The sequence below is a fragment of the Phodopus roborovskii genome, unplaced genomic scaffold (genome assembly GCF_943737965.1).
Source record: "Phodopus roborovskii unplaced genomic scaffold, PHOROB, whole genome shotgun sequence".
Classification (NCBI taxonomy): Eukaryota; Metazoa; Chordata; class Mammalia; order Rodentia; family Cricetidae; genus Phodopus; species Phodopus roborovskii.
The window spans coordinates 781,149-798,673 of NW_026126441.1; the positions used below are offsets into that span (position 1 = coordinate 781,149).

The 17,525-nt window shown below is 50.2% G+C and overlaps 2 protein-coding genes across 8 annotated transcripts; one reads left to right on the top strand and one right to left on the bottom strand.

Moving 5' to 3' along the window:
* The first annotated feature begins 714 nt into the window (after nucleotides 1–714).
* Il11ra (interleukin 11 receptor subunit alpha) lies at nucleotides 715–10,392 on the top strand. Of its 3 annotated transcripts, XM_051187592.1 has the most exons (14): nucleotides 766–798; nucleotides 2,654–2,707; nucleotides 3,960–4,059; nucleotides 4,332–4,392; nucleotides 5,202–5,371; nucleotides 5,504–5,618; nucleotides 5,774–5,806; nucleotides 5,926–6,092; nucleotides 6,956–7,119; nucleotides 8,209–8,350; nucleotides 8,699–8,821; nucleotides 8,920–9,016; nucleotides 9,251–9,333; nucleotides 9,979–10,392. In XM_051187592.1, the coding sequence occupies exons 3-14, from the start codon at nucleotides 3,960–3,962 to the stop codon at nucleotides 10,017–10,019; spliced, it is 1,296 nt and encodes a 431-aa protein (XP_051043549.1). In that variant the 5' UTR covers nucleotides 766–798; nucleotides 2,654–2,707; the 3' UTR covers nucleotides 10,020–10,392. The 3 variants fall into 3 exon arrangements, with proteins under 3 accessions (XP_051043548.1, XP_051043549.1, XP_051043546.1); XM_051187591.1 differs by lacking the exon at nucleotides 2,654–2,707 and having other exon boundaries at nucleotides 715–798; XM_051187589.1 differs by lacking the exon at nucleotides 766–798 and having other exon boundaries at nucleotides 2,565–2,707.
* Nucleotides 10,393–15,026, bottom strand: Ccl27 (C-C motif chemokine ligand 27). 5 transcript variants are annotated; one of them, XM_051187593.1, is made up of 6 exons: nucleotides 14,952–15,026; nucleotides 14,592–14,659; nucleotides 14,322–14,381; nucleotides 12,012–12,091; nucleotides 10,759–10,891; nucleotides 10,393–10,567 (listed from the first exon to the last, which is right to left on the bottom strand). In XM_051187593.1, the coding sequence occupies exons 2-6, from the start codon at nucleotides 14,636–14,638 to the stop codon at nucleotides 10,411–10,413; spliced, it is 477 nt and encodes a 158-aa protein (XP_051043550.1). In that variant the 5' UTR covers nucleotides 14,639–14,659; nucleotides 14,952–15,026; the 3' UTR covers nucleotides 10,393–10,410. The 5 variants fall into 5 exon arrangements, with proteins under 5 accessions (XP_051043550.1, XP_051043552.1, XP_051043553.1 ...); XM_051187595.1 differs by having other exon boundaries at nucleotides 12,012–12,064; nucleotides 14,952–15,021; XM_051187596.1 differs by lacking the exon at nucleotides 14,952–15,026 and having other exon boundaries at nucleotides 10,393–10,527; nucleotides 14,592–14,787.
* Between the last annotated feature and the right edge of the window lie 2,499 nt (nucleotides 15,027–17,525).

A 17,525-nucleotide genomic window follows, 5' to 3' on the forward strand; every position in this document is an offset into this window, starting at 1 on the left:
GTGGGAACTGAGTCTTGGGGTTGAGAAGTCACACTAAACCAGGACAGGTGACTGGGCCTGGCCTAGAAGAACGAACGGTGGCTCCCTCCTTCTGTCTTCTAACTTAGGGCCATTCCTCCTGAACCCTTGGAGGGATGAGGGGGTGCCTGGGATTGGGAATACTGCCAGGATCTGGGAGAAGTCAGACAAAGTAGGCGTCTCTTGGGGCTCCCTGGTGGCTGGTTTCTTACAAAACACATAAACACACACACCCTAACCTTGCCTGTATTTGGAATCGTCTGAGGAGTTTTAAAAACAGTACTGGGATCTAGATGGAATGGACAGAGGCTGGATGGGATGGGGCCCGAATGTTCAGCACTCGCAAATTTGAAAACTAGACCAACCCTCAGTTTTCCTATCTTATCTGGAGTCAGGGGCACCTTCAACTAATGCAATCGGCTGCCCAGTGGTTCAGTAGGCAACCTGAGGTTGTGTGGACGGCTTGGAGGGGAAGAAAGGGCCTGCTGTCCCTGGGAGAATATGCTTTCCCGAGAGGTATGAGGAATGCAGTTTCAGGTTTTGTCCTAGGATTCCTACTCTGGTATCCTCCAAGTTCCAGACGGGACAGGAAGTGTCCGGAGAGATGGAAGTGATTGGCAGTTGGAGGCTCCAATGGGCCGAGAGCCCCCCCTGTTCACCTCTCTCGTTCTATTGGCGCCTGGAGGAGCCGCCCCCACTGCGGGAGGCCCTCGCATAAGGGAGTAAGAGGCCGGGGCAGAGGGCGAGGGTGGAGGGCGCTGGCGGCGGTAGCCGCGGAAGGTGAGGCCTGCTGGGACCCGGGTGTCGACTTCCAAGTCCTGCCAAGAGGGGGCGGGGCAGGGTGGTGTGTGATCTGAAAGGCGGAGAGTGACTGATGGACTATGAGTGTGTCTGGGTGAGTACGAGGCAGTGTCTCCAGTGTGTGAGGCTCAGAAACTGGTGTCACCTGGTGTATCTGTCAGGGAATGCGACTGCATTTGAGACTGATTGTAGTTAGGTCTGCTTGTTGCACGGCAACTGTGGGAATGCGTCTGTCAGTGGGCAGTTTTTGTTTGTTGTTTGTTAGAGGAGCTTTGACCAGGGAGTGTGGTTTGGGAAGCTTTGTGGGTCTTAGATTTTGTCCGCCAGTGTGAGAGTGGATGGCTAGGTTTTTGTATGATAATGTGTGACTTCAGCAAGAGTGAGACTTGTGAGTGTTGTGTGCCCTGTGTCCTAGCCTGGACAGTGTGGGAGTGAAGCCGTGTTCTTATATTTGAGGAAACTTCGGTTGTTGAGGGAGACTGCAGCATAGACAGACAGTCCCACCCCCCAATGTGCTTGGCTTTCTTTCTTCCTCTGCTCAGTGTTTGACCCGGGCTGAGAATACAGCTCAGTGTGAGCCAGGCTTGGGTTCCTGCTCCAGTGCTGAGAAAGTAAATCCCATTGCTGGTCCACTGCTCTTATTAGAGAAGGGCAACATATATCCTAAGCCTCTGGATTGCTGGGATTACAGGTGTGGCACATCTGTTTCTATATGGTACTGGGCATCGAACCTAGGGTTTTGCACGTTAGGCAAGCTCTACCAAGTGAGGCACATTTCTAGGCCCCTGGTCTACTGGTGTTTCTGTTTTCATGCCTGACTCAGTTTTTTTTTTTTTTTTTTTTTTTTTTTTACATTTCTTCCTCTGTTCCCATGGTTTTCTTCCTGGAGAGATATTTGTATCTCTTCATAACTTTTTCTCCCAGCTGTCTCTGCTTTTCTAGTTCTGTCACCAAGCTATCCCTCAGTGTCCCTCTGCTTGACTTCCATGTTTACTCTTGTTTCTGGCCACACAAGGACTTGTAACCTAGACAGGATGCTAGGAGCTCCTGTGAGCTCCTTATGGCAGGGCGTCACTTTTAGGGAGCCCTGACTCACGTGTGTCTTTGTGTCAGTGGGGTCACTAGTAGACTGTGGTGAGTGTGTCTGGGCTGAGGGCATGAGGGTGACGGTGAGTGACTGTCTCTAAGAATGTGAGTCTGAGGGTAGCTGTGACTCTAGCATATCTGGCACCAAGGGATCAAAGGCATTTCCTGGTGCTGAGGCCCCACGGAGAAGGGGGAGAATAGAAATGGCTGGAACTTCCAGGGAGGGGGGAATTGGACTCTGGCTTTTCCTTATATTCTCCATTGTGAGGCCTATTTTTTCCCTGGAAACACAGCCAGCTGTTCCCATAGGAAACATTGGTTGGAGAATGGAAAGAATAGGAATGAGTGTGTGTGTGTGTGTTAATTCTTTTTATTGTGTCCACATGTGTTCAAGTGACTGTCTTTGTGTTAGTTAACTGTACCTAGGGAGTCCCTAAGTAAACATGGCTCTGTGAAAGCGCAAGAAATCTTCTAGCAACAGGGATATAAGCAGAAACAACCCTCCTCTCCCTCTTGCCGGTCCTGGCTGTGTCTCTGACTTCCTTTTCCAGCTTGAGGGGGGAGGCCTCTTCCCTTCCCAGGCCCTGGGGTGGGAGGGAATGAGAGAGGAGGGAAGAGGAAGGGGTGGGAGGAGGGGGCCTGGCTAGGGGTGGCTAAGCTCAAGGCTCAGAGGGGGCGGGGCAGAGAGTGGGCAGGAGGGGATGGCTCTGGGGTCCCAGGACTGAGTGGAGAGGAGACAATGCTGTAGCCTGTAGGAGGAAGTCTTGGAGACCATGGACACTCAGGCACTGTGACAATCAAGGTAGGGTGGGGCTAAACAGGGTAAATGGGGCTGAGGACACTGGGGTGGGGGGGTGAGCCAACGAGACCTTCAGGGTCCAGTTATGTGAGGGCCTCATTCTGTTCTATTCAGGAGGAGTCTTCTGGCACTTTGACTTAGGCCTTGCCCTCTGCCCCTTCTTTACTACCTTCAATCTGCTGCTCATCTCCAACCCAGAATTCTTTCTCTCAGCACTCCACTCCTGCCCTATATGAACACCTCTCACACTTTGAGTTCCTGCTGCCCCCACTACAGACCTTAGACACCCCCCCCCAGCCACTGCCTTTGGTCCTGAGCACTTTTCTTTTCCTCCACTTGATGCTGTGGAGGCCCCCACCCCAGGCGCCTGCTCCTGCAGGCTCCCAGCTCCCCTCCTCCGCCACCCTGTCTCCAAACTCCATCTCCATCTGCTGGCTCCTCGCCTGCTCTCAGCCTCTGGCAGCAGCCAGGGCATCTGGATCTGCTTAATTCTGCAGCCCTAGCCGGCACCCTAGCTCTCTTCAGCCTCACAGGCTTGAGACCAACAAGATTTCAAGCCAGGCCCAACTGAGCGGCCCAAGTACTAGTGTAAAGAGCCAGGCCCAGGCCAGAGGCTTGGCAGCCAGAGCAGAGCTAGGCCCCATGTAGGGATTATAGGGTGTATTTGGACCCATCATGCCAGCTCCCTATCTTAGGGTGATGAGGTCTCATTTGCTGTATGTTGGCCAGAGGCAGTAATTAGCCTTGGTCAGGTTGCAGGCGAATGCCAGAATTCCCAGCAGCTGGATTGTATGGGTTAACAGGAGTGGTTGAGCCAGTGCCAGTCCTTGGTGCCAGGGATGGGTGCCAAAGTGGTGTCTGTGTGTGTGTGTGTGTGTGTGTGTGTGTGTGTGTAGGGGGGAGATGCTGGCACAGCCTGTTGCCTCTGGCTTTTGTACTGGGCCCTAAGCCCAGGACTGAGATGAGTGTGCGTGTGTGTGTGTGTGTGTGTGTGCGCGTGCGCGTGCACGCGCGCTCTCGCATGCGCACGTTCCTGTGTGCATGCAGACACACACACAAAAGCACAGATATCTACAGCACTGGGTATATGGTGGGAAAGGGGATTCAGGTTAAAGTCTTCAGTCATTTCCAATAGCTGCATTTCTCTTGATGCTTCAGTTTTCCCTAAGGAAGTCCCAGTTTTGGAGAGGATGAGCCAGGCTTTAGCCTTCTGGATCATGGATGGGGAACTCCTAAGCTTCCCTTTTCCCCACAGATGAGCAGCAGCTGCTCAGGGCTGAGCAGGGTCCTGGTGGCCGTGGCTACAGCCCTGGTGTCTTCCTCCTCCCCCTGCCCCCAAGCCTGGGGTCCTCCAGGTAAGAAAATTCCACTCTGTGACCCCCTTAGGAGGCGTGCTATTCTCACTTTGGCCCATACCTGTGGCCTATTTAGAACCACCCCCTCCCCATTTCTGATAACCTGGGTCCCTTCTCCATCTTGTCCCCTGGTCTCTAGCTCTCAAGTGTAACTTCGTGCTTGACCCAATGACCCCGCCCAGGGTTTAGCAGCCTGCCCCTCACCCTACCAGTCTCATAAATGGGAGGGGAGTATAAAAGAAGGGCTTCACCTCAGGAATGACCATTCACAGGGGTCCAGTATGGGCAGCCTGGCAGGTCCGTGATGCTGTGCTGTCCTGGAGTGAATGCTGGGTAAGTATTCACCTACCTGTTAATCTCATACTCATGGCCCTTTCTTGACCCTGTCCAGACCTCATATTCCCTCCTGTACTTGCCTCTTCTGGCTATAATTCCTGCTTCTCTGTCCAACCCCTCCAACTATACTTATTCAATAGAAAATTCAGCCAGTGTTGGGGATGTAGTTTGGTGTTACAGTGCTTGTCTGGCACATAGAAGGCCTTGGGGTTGATACCTAGTACCAGAAATCATCAATTAGTTAACCAGCCTGCATGTTAGTTAACTAGCCAGTATGTTTGAGTACCTGCTAAGTGTCTGATCTGTTGTAGGCTCTGAGATAACAGCACGATGCATGTCTTCAAGAGCTTTCATCCTTATAGGGAAGACAGACAGTAAGCCCGCAAGAATCTTGCTAGGTCAAAATGGAGCAGCCATGCTCAAGTTAAAGGCAACAGCTTGTGAAAATGCCCTGAGGTGGGGATGACCTCAGAAGAAGAGGATGTGGCCTGTGGGAGGAAAAGAAGGCAAAAGCTAAAGCATAAGGGGCGTTATAAAGTGAAGGGAATTGGGGTTTGGGTAGTCGCTTTCTTATTATTACTTTATTTATTCTGGTACCTGGGAATATGGTCTGGATCTTGCTATATAGCCCAGACTGGCCTAAAACTCATGAGCCCCCTGCTTCAGCCTCCTGAGTTGATAGGCTTGCTCCACCAGGCCAGGCATGGGGTTGTGGTTTATTGCACATGTACTAAGAAGCTCTCAGGGAACAGTTGCATGGCCTGACTTAGGCTCTTTTCTGTTTCATCACTTCATCTCACTTTCAGGACCCCAGTGTCCTGGTTTCGGGATGGGGAGTCAAGGCCGCTGCAGGGACCTGACTCTGGACTAGGACACAGACTGGTCTTTGCCCGTGTGGACAGCACCGATGAAGGCACTTACATCTGCCAGACTCTGGATGGCGTATCTGGGGGCATGGTGACCCTGAAGCTGGGCTGTGAGTTAGTGTTAGGGAAGGTGGCAGTGTGGAGCCATTGGATTCCCAAGGGGACCTGGGACCTGAGCAAGCCCTCTGGGATAGGGAGGAGATAGGGCTGCCTCAGTCTCTAGCTATACCCTTTGTCTCTAGTTCCCCCAGCTCGTCCGGAGGTTTCCTGCCAAGCAGTAGACTATGAAAACTTCTCCTGTACTTGGAGTCCCAGCCAGGTCAGCGGTTTGCCCACCCGCTATCTTACTTCCTACAGGTATGTGTATGTGTGTGTACCTGTGCAACTAGGCATGCTGGCATGATATGGGTGTGGCAGGCAGGGAGGGAAGTTCTGACAAATTCTCAGAGAAGGTGGTGGGGGGGAAGCGCCCTCCTTCCCTCCTGACCTTGGATGGTATCCTTTCTTATCAGAAAGAAGACCCTGCCAGGAGCTGAGAGTCAGAGGTAGGACGAGAGAGAGAGAGAGAGAGAGAGAGAGAGAGAGAGAGAGAGAGAGAGAGAGAGATTGGGAACTCTAACTTGTGACCTATTTGCAAAACCCAAGACCATATCCTTCTTCTTAGGGAAAGTTCATCCGCAGGGCCTTGGCCATGCCCACAGGACCCTCTAGAGGCTTTCCGATGTGTGGTCCATGGGGCAGAGTTCTGGAGTGAGTACCGGATCAATGTGACTGAGGTGAACCCACTGGGTGCCAGCACGTGCCTCCTGGATGTGAGATTACAGAGCATCTGTGAGTAACCCATCCTATAGGTCTCCTACCAGACTCTTATCACAGAGACTCTAAATAGACTTACACTTTGCTTGCCCCTACTTGCAATTAGTCTTCTCCTTTTCATACACAAACACCAAGTAGTGACAGGGATGGGTTCTGTACATACTCTAGAGCAGTGGTTCTTAACTTGTGGGTTGTGACTCAGTTGAGGGCCATATATCAGGTATCCTGCATACCACATATTTACATTATGATTCACAGTAGTAGCAAAAATACAGTTATGAAGTAGCAATGAAAGTAACTTTATGTTTGGGGGTCACCACAGCACGAGGAACCATATTAAAGGGTCACAGCATTGGGAAGGTTGAGAACCATTAGTCTAGAGACGGCTACCACCCACTACCTACAAGTCCTTTGTGGCTGCCTAGCTGACTCCTGCTTCTAGGCTCTATGCTGAAGGCAGCCCAGTCTCATGCTCTTCCTGACCAGGGGAAAGACTTGCTGGTCCCTTTTTCTTCTTAATCTGAGTGTGGGTGGGGAGAAGGCAATAAAACTTAGGTTGTGATTTGAGCCAGTGAATCTTCTGTGGATGGAGAGAAGAACCCTTTTATCAGTCAAACATTCAAAACTCTGCTATTGGATTGCTGCTTATTTTATAACAAGGATGACAGACAGGTCCTGAGGCTAAATGAGTGACTGAATTTGACATCTCCCCTCCCTTCTGGGAGTATCTGACTAAAGCACCTTTGCGCATACACAGCGCACACCACGCACAGCATGCACATCTCGCACCATGTGCATACTGCACATACTGTGGGTGGTGGTGAGGAAGGGATGAGCACTTGTCGCTTACCCTGAACCGTGTGTCTGGCTACCTTTAGTGCGTCCCGATCCACCCCAGGGACTGCGGGTGGAATCAGTACCTGGTTACCCGAGACGCCTGCACGCCAGCTGGGCATACCCTGCCTCCTGGCGCCGCCAGCCCCACTTCCTGCTCAAGTTCCGGTTGCAGTACCGTCCAGCGCAGTATCCAGCCTGGTCCACGGTGAGATCTGCAGTGTGTCTCAATCTTGATCTTCCAGTTCTGTTCTGGTTTTAAGATCTTGAATATTCTGCATAGCTTCCAGGCATTGGCGAGTCTCAGGAGATTTTCCCCCCATATAGTGTTCCTAGGTGTCGAGCTAGGTGCTGGAATTGCAGCTGGCAAGACAGAATTTCTGTTCTGGGTAACCAGCTATACTATAAGCCTGTCAGTGACAACGGAAATGGCTTTAGAAAATCACTTATAGACACTGGGAAAAATGGCTCAGTGTGTAAAACAGTTGCTGTGCAAGCATGAGGACCTGAGTTTGGATCCTCAGAACCTACATAAAGCCTGGTGAGGCAGTGTAGTTTGTAGCCTGAGTGCTCCCATGGCAAGATGGGAGGCAAAGACAGGAGAATCCCAGGAAGTTCATGGGCAGGCCAGCCAACCTGGCTATGCCGCTGAGAATGGCGACCTGTTTCAAATAATGTAGAGGGCAAAAGGCTTATTCCTGAGTTTGTCCTCTGACAACCACATGCATGCTGTGGTTGCAAACACACACACATGCACGCATGCATGTACACGCACGCACACCAGGTAATAATATCTTCCAGGAAAGGGGTTATCTTTTACCCCGAGGACCCTCCTCATATAAACGCTCCTATGTCTAGCTGAAAATAGTGAATTTCCACAAGCATAAATGACAAAGATAGGTTGGCATCTGTCCTGGGATCTGCATTCAGAGCTGTCTGCCTGCAGGTACCTTGCTACACATTTTACATATGTTATCTCTGTTGGGTATATTTACCGCTATTTTACAAATGAAATTGAGACACAGAGAGGTTCAAAGTCCACTCAGCAAGTGGTTAGCAAAGTTTTGACCATAGACAGACTGATACAATAGTCCCTCTAAGTAACTACTACAAACTTCAATTTTCCAAATCCCAGACATAGATTCTGTCCCATCAGGCACCCAACATGGGACCTAGACCCTCTACCTGGTTGATAAGGGTGGCAGTGTGAAAAAGGGGTACCCTTTTCTGGCAGAGGCTGGGCAGGATCTCTACTTACATATTGGGCCACATACTGAGGAACCATTTTTACCTTCAGGTCGAACCCATTGGCTTGGAGGAGGTGATAACAGATGCTGTGGCTGGGCTACCCCATGTGGTACGAGTCAGTGCCAGAGACTTCCTGGATGCTGGCACCTGGAGTGCCTGGAGCCCAGAGGCCTGGGGTACTCCTAGTACTGGTGAGAGACAAAGACAAAGAAAAGAGCAGAGCCCTTACCCCAAAGCAACTAAACTATCAGCTAGATGGTTTTACACATCCTCTTGTTAGGGTCCTTCAGGTACTGCTGTTGCTGTCCTATGCTATAGCCTTGGTGGTCTGCAACCCTGTCCTAAGTTTAGCTCTGAGTCTCTGCTTCTGCACTTATAGACTATGTGTCTGCCAGTCTACAAGCCAGACCCCTAGAAACTGGCCACACCCTTTGAAACTGCCCCTTGGGGACCCCCACTTCAAACAGGTTCTAGTCCTGCTCCTGCCTTAGAAAGGCAGAAGCTTCTATGAACATTTCTCAGGTTTCATCTTCCTCCAGGTCCCCTGCAGAATGAGATAGCTGATGAGAGCCAGGTACACAAAGAGCAGCAAGAGGCAGTAGCTCAGGAGGATGGTCCCACTCCTCCAAGGCCTTCCTTACAGTCAGACCCAAGGCCGCTCGGTAAGTTTGAGCCGATTGGTAAAGGTGGAAAGTCTGAGAGACAGTAGCACCAAACATGGCTAACACTGCGCTCACAGTGACAGAGTCTTTTCCCTCAGATCACAGAGACCCCTTGGAGCAAGTGGCTGTGTTAGCATCTTTGGGAATCTTCTCTTTTCTTGGCCTGGTTGTTGGAGCCCTGGTACTGGGACTCTGGTAAGTGAGGGCCACTGGTCCCTTAGCTGTACCCCCAACAGCTGCTTTGATGCTCAGAGACCACATCCTCTCCCAACTGCAAGGCATCCTGCTGAACCTGATTGATTTTGGAACCACTTCTCCCCACCTGACTGTCCTCTCCCTCATTATTTTCACTAATTCCCCACCCCTTGCTACTGAATCCTCTTGGAGGAGACATGGCGCTGGAGAGATAGCTGCCTTTTTATGCTTCAGGCTGAGGCTGAGACGGGGTGGCAAGGATGGACCTCAGAAACCTGGATTCTTAGCACCAATGATTCCAGTGGACAAGCTTCCAGGTGAGTAGCATTTAGTGGTGTATGTATGTTCCCACTTAACCCGATGCCCTAGGAATTTTATGGGTACTGGGAATCACTGGAGTTAGGGCTCTTCGTTTTTTATACCTAGGCAAAGGGATGTAGGGGTAGACCTTTTGTTGTGTGGTCTCAGAAATGGGTCTCTTTCCCTCTTGAGTATTGAGAATTCCAGGTAGCTCCCTTCTCTTTCAAGGAGTGAGAACTGGCTGTCTCCCCTTCCTCCGTTAAATGTCTTGGATATATGCTTGCTCCTCTCTCTGATTTGAAAAATTAAATTTTATTACTGTGTTGTGTGTGTATGTTATGTGTATGTAGGCACATACATGCTATGACATGTCAGAGGACAACCTTGTGGCATTCTTTCCTTCCACCTTTATGTGGGTTCCAGGAATTGAACTCATTTTGGGCTTGCTTGCTTGCTTGGCACATGCTGTACTCACTGAGCACCTTGCCTCCCCCGCCCCAAGGCCCAGAGCTATGTCTACTTCCTTATCTTTAGGGTGTTAGTGCTCTCTCAAAAGTGGGCCCCTCTGTCCCTCCTCGGAGCGTTTGGGAATGTCCCCCTTTTACTCTCAGGCTGTCTGGGCCCAGTCCTACTGTGTATTGATTTGCTTCCTGCTCCTTTAGGCATTCCAAACCTGCAGAGGACCCAGGAGGACTTCAGCTGATTCTACCTGTAACCCCGTCAGGCTGGGGTGGTTAAATGGACAGGAGAAAGGGGCAGGGCAGTGTATCCCTATGGATGGAGGTCTCAGTTGGAAGTCTGAAGCCCTTTTCTTTTGAGACCCTATACTCCAAACTTGCTGCCAGCTGAATGCTGCCTGGACTTCTGATGCCATCCTTGAGGTGGAGGTCCCCCCAGGGGATGTGTATAGATGTGCATGTGTTCTTCTGTGACTGTGCATATGTGAGATAAGGAACATACATTCTCTGTATGTGTGTGTGTGTGTATAGATGCTTGGAGAGTGTGTGCAGACCGTGCCTTGGCCCTTGTAGGGACAGTGAAGAGTTGAAATAAAGAACTGAAGAACTTTTTGGAGATTATTGTCTAATATTTTATTAGTTTTGCTGTTGGGGGCTCGAGTACATTTTCATTTGTAGTTCCAGATTTAAGTTGGATCTAGTCTCCTGGAGCCTTTTCCCATGGCGCTCAAACCAGCGAGCCAGGCTGCGGTTCTGAGGATGAACGCAAACACTGCGCTGAGCCAGGTGAAGCCTGGGAAGGGAAAAGTCCAAAGCTGTGGTGATATTTGAGGGATGAGCTTAGGTACAGGGTTCAAGGGTTAGGGGCAAGAGCCAGATGAAAACTTGAGTAGGCATCAGAATTAGCTTTGGGGCTGGGATTGGGATCAAAGTCAGTTGTTCTGAGGCAGAGTTAGAGGTGTCAAGGTTGGGGGCAGAGCTCACACAATAGCCTGAAGGTGACAGTCCCCATCAGCCTTCTGCAGTTTCACGTGGATGATCTTCCTCAGTAGCTTGTTTGGGAGTGGTTGTCTATAGAGCTGAGTACAACAGGTAGTACTGGAGGGCAGTGGCAAGGCTGTAGAACAATAGGGGCATGTCTTCAGAAAGGTCTAACAGCTGCTCTGTTAGATAGCTGGAAGTTGAACTTTCTGGGCCCCATCCCTTCTAGTTCATTCACGAATCGTCCTATACCCTCTGATAACTTACCTGCTCCAGGGTCTGGGCTCAGAAGCAACAATATCAACAGGAGGCTGCTGGTGGGTGAGAGCCCCTCCATGCCGCTCAGCCTAGACACTTCTGTCTCCTCCTCTCCCTACCTTTTATCTAGTTGCATTTTGCCTTGGGCACTAGGTGAGTCAGGCACAGGTGGCCAATACCTTGCTTATCTTGTGATACTGAGCTCTAACTCTTGGCCTGTTACCACTGATCCCATCCCTTTCCCTTTCCAGGACTGCCATTTCCCATGGGCTCCTAAGCCCTGAGCAGGGAACACTGAAGAGAGGTAGTAAACGATGTAGGGGCTGATATTACAGCATCTTAGGACAGCCACGATCCCCTGGGGCATCTACTAATGGGCATTTACACTCATGCTCATAGCCGCACATTCATAAGTCATATGTTGGTCACGTAACCTCATAAAAGTCACACCCATGACTGTATAATCATAGACAAAAATCATACAGTCCCACTGCAATACATTTGCATTTCCACAGCCATCCCTCTGTACTATCTATCATACTAAGACATACATTTTCTGGCAGAAGAGTTTATGAGTGGGTGGGAACAGAAGGCAGGCCAACACTAATCTGCCTTCATCTTCTCCTCCCTACTCCCTGCCTTAGCCTGCCTATTTTTCCGGAGAAACTGAGAGAACTGTGTACCCAAAGCAGACTCTTCTTGGCTAAGGGGTAGACTTCCACCATGAAGAGGGGGAGGGAAAGCGAGGTAGATGAGGAGGAGGAAGAAAAGCTCTTTGATGCCCAATTGCTGTTAGAACAGTGCAAGGGGTAGGGTATTGTGGCATGTGTCTTTATTTCCAGCACTTGGGAGGCAGAAGCACTTCAATTTCTATGAGTTTGAGGCTAGCCTGGCCTACACAGTGAGTTCCAGGCCAGCCTGGCCTACACAGTGAGACCCTGTCTCAACAAACACACAAAACTCCCAGAAGATGATAAAGCCCCTCTCCCAAATCTTACCTTCTTGCTTCTGCTTAGTCTCGTTCCACGGTTGCCAGCTTGTCAGTGGGAGCCTGGGGATTTCCAGACTTAGTCTCTGGCTTGTTGGAGACATCAGACTCAAGAGCTAAGTTAGGTCTCTTTTAATTCAAATTCTATCCTCTTTACAATCTGGGCTTGAAGGAACATACCCCCTCCCAACTCAGATTCAGAAATACCCACTTTCCCAAACTCTGAACACCCCGTTCTACTCCCCCCTTCTCTTCCATGCAAAATTCTTACTCATCCTGGGTCAGTTCTTCTGTAAAGCTGTAATCTGTCAGGGGTGGGGCATGCTTGTTGGGTTAATTAGTGGCCTAGGCTCCTAATGTGGAGACTTCAATGTTCAAGTCGTGTTCTGGATTTGAAATATAAACTGAGCCATAACCCAAGGACCTGTCCCTAATCTGTCTGCTGCATTCCCCCCCCCCCCCCAGGTCAGTCATCCTCTGTGGGTAGAGCTCTTGGGATAGGACTGCCACTGTATCTGAGCAGCTTGTTCTGCTACAGTTAGGCTGAGAATCTAAGCCTCATTTCCTCCTGTCCAGGGCGAGACCCACCCTTCTGGACATTGTCTCAGAGGTCTTCTGTCTGGGGAGATGTGGGCTCAGGTAGACAAAGATTTTGAAGGGGTCTTTGATGTACCCATTGTGAGGGAATGGCTAAAAGTTTGCACACTTTTAGGTATTTGAAAGTAACCACAACCCAGAGGCCACTCATCCTCAGTTTTTGTACCTGAGGCTTTAGGGTATTTCTTACTCCTTGTCTAGACCTTTGTCCCAAGGCTTGGGTGTAGCATCAAAGAGAGAAAGGGAGAGGAAGAGGGAGAGGGAGAGAGGCAAGAGAGAGGAAGGGACAGGTGGAGAGAGAGGGGGAGAGAGGGAGAGGATGAGGGGGAGGATGAGGGAGAGGGGGAGAGGGAGGGATAAGATAGATTCTGAGGAAATTCCCCAGGTGGTATCATCTTTGTCTTGCATGATTTCTGTTAGCTAGTTGCCTGTCATTTGTGAGTTTTCTTGGACTTGTCAATCCAGAGATCTTTGGAAGGCAGAAACATTTTCCTGGCCATGTACCCATCTCTCCTTTTTGGCGTCTCTAAAGATATGAAAGCCAACTCTTCTTTCCCAGCACAATCTGCTATGGCAGAGACAGTGACAGGCTAAAAGTCAGCTCTGGGCTCAGCCAGAATCCATAACTTAATCCGCAGGTGTCTTTTCTGGTGCTGGAGTTAGTGTCTATGTGGAGGTGACTGAGGCAACCTGACTCTCCACTGTAAGAGCTGGTCCCAGAATGATTTGGGTTGACAAGATAAAAACGGGTGGCATGTATCTTTAAAACAGATCAGGGGCTGGCAAGATGGCTGTGGTGCCAAACCTGAGGACCTGAGTTGGATCCCTGGAACTCATATGGTAGAAAACGAGAACAGACTCTCACAAGCTGTCCTCTGACCTCTACATGCACATGAACTGTGGTGGACGCGCGCGCGCGCGCGCACACACACGTAATAAAAGGAACAAATGAAAAAACAAAACAAAAAACTGGGATCAGACTGGAGGATCAAGTTTTGGGGTTTTACTCTTGGGCCCTCAACCCTTGTCACTCCCCTGAGGTAGACTTTGAGAGGCAGCTTCTAGGAATTTGTCCTTCCTCTCGCTGACAGCGGACTCTGTAATTTTGGCTAAAATGTTTTAGATTCACTCCCAGGAAGAGAAGATTCTTCAGACACTTGGCAAAGTTCCGGTGATAACAGCTGGAGTTGTGGGAACATTGATAAGTGCGGAAATATGAGGCTTACTGTGTGGGCGTTTTTTGGGGAGGGTGTGGCAGGGAGCCAGTCACTGATAGTAATTGGAAACCTGACGATAATTAGGGGCCCTTAGGAGCAACGGAGGCCTTCACATGCAAGGGCATCCTACCAGGGAGGGACTCCCTGTGGGTAAGAAAACAGCAGGTGTGGAGTGGGATTCCCAGCACCAAAGGCGGCTGCGGCGGTAAAGTCAGGAAGGCAGTGGGCGTGACTTTAAATCTTTAATGCACCGGCTGTCTGTGCAGCGGTGGTGGGGGCACGACAGAGGAGACCACGACCTGAGCGCTGGGGAGCAGGCCTCAGGCCGCTCGACAAACAGCTCATTAGGCCCCGCAGAGGCTCCAGCTTCTGCTCCCGGGGGTGCGCCGAGCTGTAGGGCGACCCGACAATGACATGAGGCGGGGCAGGGGCTCCTGAACTCCCCCGCATCCGTCCTCCGACACAGAACCTCTTTCATGCCCCCCGCAAGATCGCAGCCCCCTCACCTCCGCTCCCTGCGCCACATTCGCAGCCAAGGAAAAAAGTAGAAGCAGCCCCAGTAGATCCTGCAAAGAGAAGGCAGAGCCGGACCCGGAGGGGCGGGGCTGACCCACAGACCCCACCCCTGGAACCTAGCCCGCAAGGAAGCCCCGCCCCCAGGGGCTGGACACCAGCAGCCCACGCCCCACGAGGGCCCGCTCCGCCCGCCCCAGGACGCGCACCTTCCCCCACCCCCGGCCTCATAACCCTCCTCCGCAACTCCCGCCTCCACTCACTCCTCCTCCGCTTCCAGCGCCACTTCGTATCTCCTCAATCGCGACATGTCCCGGGCTCCGAACGGTTCCTGGGGAGCAGCATGATAGGAACACTTATTCCCAGCCGCAAGTCCCCTCCTCCGTCATTCCCAGGACGAGTCTGAATAGTCCTCAGGTTCTCTGAGGCAGGTGGCCCCCCGCAAGCCAATTGCCACATCCGGACAGGACCGGCTTGATAATGTGGAAGTCACTGGAAGTTAAGGCGTTAGAAGGACGGCTATCTAGGGACCGGGGCGTGGAGTCGTCAAGGAGAGCGGTCTGGCGGCAGTGGGGCTGGGTCATTTAGGGCCTTGGATGAAGATTTTCAGGGGCTGGAGTCACCTGAAGGGGGGCTCAGGGGTCGGCACAGCCTAAACTCCCCGCCCTCCCTGGCTCCGCCCCGGAAACGGACCGTTAGCAATTACATCACAGGGATACCTTCGCACTCTAGGGGTGTGGTTTGCGTATCACCCGGAAGGGGAGGAGCCAGTTTTTCCTCGGAGGAGGTGGGTTCAAAATGTTACGCTAAAGTAGTGGTCCTGGGTTTTGTTACTGAAGGGGCTTAGTCAGAGTTTATTCAGATACCGGACACGCAGGACCCTCTTTTCTAGAGACTTAGTCAGATTTTAGGGTTCCACACGTTGGTGGGCTGTGGCCTTGGCACGAGGCCGTAACAAAAAAGTGCTTTGGGCCTCTCCTTACAGTGTCTGTTCCCCGCGTCCCCACTTTGACTTTGACCCTGTCAATTTGCTTTTTTTGTTTGTTTGCTTGTTTGTTTTGCTTGCCCAGTTCTTGAATGACCTCAGGCCAGAAGGAATAAGCCACCAGAGAGAATACAGTCTAGAGCTAGCTAGGGTATGGAAATCTTTCTAATGGTCAGAGGGTCATTGCCCCTCCTCTCGAGCCGAGACAGTGATTTTTATTTTTTTTCAGTCATTTAGTCAAATGCTGTTGAATGTCTAGGAAGTGGTGTGTCCATCTATCTTAATATCAGAATTTTAGCTTGTTGATAAGTGTCTTGGGGTCTCTTCTTGTAACAGGCATCCAAAGTAGAACAGCTGGGGACCTCCCCTTAAATCTTTGGAGTCGGATGCTTTGTGGTGTTATTGTTGGAACCGAATTAAGTAGTTTGTAACAATACTTTCTCATTGGGTGAATTCCGCACTGTCTTCCTGTTTGTGGATGCTTTGGGGGAAGGAGGGGTCCCTTTTAAATTTCTTAGTAGGTGCATTCATTTATTACTCCTTGATTTCTGTTCTGACAATGACAGCAAGCAGTCAGGAGTTTGGGTAGAGGTATGGTGCAGTCCCAGCGCCCACATTGGGTGGCCATAACCACCTGTAATTCCAGCTCCAGGGGGAGCTGATACCTCTAACCTCCACGGGCACCAGTCGTCATGTGCGTATTCTCCATCTTAATTAAAAATAAAATAAATCCTAACCAATGCACATAATAAAAAGAAATAAATCTTTAAAACGATTTAAAATGTGTGTGTGCGTGCACATTGTTATCCTTAGGGAAAGTTTGCAATACTGACCTCATGAGGTATTTATACTGCCATTCTCAAGGGTGGCATCAGGCTGTGGCATAGGATTAAAGAGTAAGCAGCCCTTGCCTTCACTTTCCCGCCACGATGGACAGACTGTACCTGGAACTGTGAGCTGAAATAAAACCTTTCGCCCTTAAGTTACTTTTGTCAGAGTATTTTATGACAAGTACAGAAAAGAAACTAAGAACTAAGACACTGCATGTCTTCTCTGTAGTTTTCTGTATCTGCGAGGGTTGGAGAAGTAGGGAAGATGAGACAGTCCCTCATATTCTGGGGACACAATGGCAGGAACAAGGCAAGGTGAGAGAATTTCACCTCTCAGATTCCCCAAGGTCTACCCAGCATACCCACAAAGCCATCATCTAGCTCCAGTCCTCCTGTGGATGAGCAAAGCCAAAAGAAAGTTCTTTAAAATCAGATCCAATCTGATTTTGTCAAGATTTTTATCCCCATGGCCTGGCCATTTCTGCCCCTCTGTTCTGTTGACCCATTTTTTTTTTATGTTCCGTAGCTGCCAGGAATCAAGAGATGATAATAGTCCCAAACACCTCTTTTCTACCATGCCCTCTCTATCTTGGGGACTGAGGGATTTTTGAGGAGAGAGGAGCAAGGGGCGTGGGGATGGAAGAGGCCCAGGAAGCAGGTCCAGGATGCTTTGGTTACCAACTTGTCTGAGCTCACTGAGAAGATTGTATCACAATTACATAAAAGAACTCACACATAGGTAGAAAGGGACACTGGAAGCCTGAGTTCATTGTGAATCAGGCCCCCAAGGCTGCCCTGGCCCAGGGTATAGGGTGTCTTGTCCTGCACTGCACTTATACAGAAACTGCTCTGGATTTTATACTGAGGTGATGTCATTTGTTGTGCTGTGTTGAAATATTTCCCGTTTATGAAGGTGACTGTTTCTGGTCTGCTTATTTCATTCCTGAGGCTATTCTTGAGAACAAGTTAGAAATGGGTGAGTGTCCAAGGGTACTTGGAGAACTGTCCTATAAGACTCCAGGAAAATTAGAGGGGAAAGACCCACAGGAAGACTGCAGGAGGATGCTGTTTTCTATTTCTCAGCCTTGGGATATGTAATGTGGTGGATTTAATTGTGGTCTGTCTTTTTGTGGTCCTTCCTTTCTTCCCTCTGTCCATCTACTCATGCCTATATATCCACCAATCTTGACCCACTCTCCCTCTTTTATTATTCCTTTCGCCCTTTAAAATATCTTCATCCTCATTGTATTTCCAATCATTACCTATTGATATGTCCATTGATCAATCAGTATGGCATTCATATTTGTTTATCCTTAAATGACAGGTGGCATGTTAAATGCTTTAAGATGTCTCATGAAAGCTCGATTGCTTGAGGACTGTTT

Coding starts and splice junctions, on each gene's coding strand:
- Ccl27 (XM_051187593.1), bottom strand. CDS start 14,638: ATGTCGCGATTGAGGAGATACGAAGTGGCGCTGGAAGCGGAGGAGGA. Junction 12,092..14,321: donor ATGTGGCGCAGGGAGCGGAG/GTGAGGGGGCTG, acceptor GTCTCCAACAAG/CCAGAGACTAAGTCTGGAAA. Junction 10,568..10,758: donor TGTCACCTTCAGGCTATTGT/GTGAGCTCTGCC, acceptor TTCCCTTCCCAG/GCTTCACCTGGCTCAGCGCA.
- Il11ra (XM_051187591.1), top strand. CDS start 3,960: ATGAGCAGCAGCTGCTCAGGGCTGAGCAGGGTCCTGGTGGCCGTGGCT. Junction 5,372..5,503: donor GGTGACCCTGAAGCTGGGCT/GTGAGTTAGTGT, acceptor CTTTGTCTCTAG/TTCCCCCAGCTCGTCCGGAG. Junction 7,120..8,208: donor AGTATCCAGCCTGGTCCACG/GTGAGATCTGCA, acceptor TTTTACCTTCAG/GTCGAACCCATTGGCTTGGA.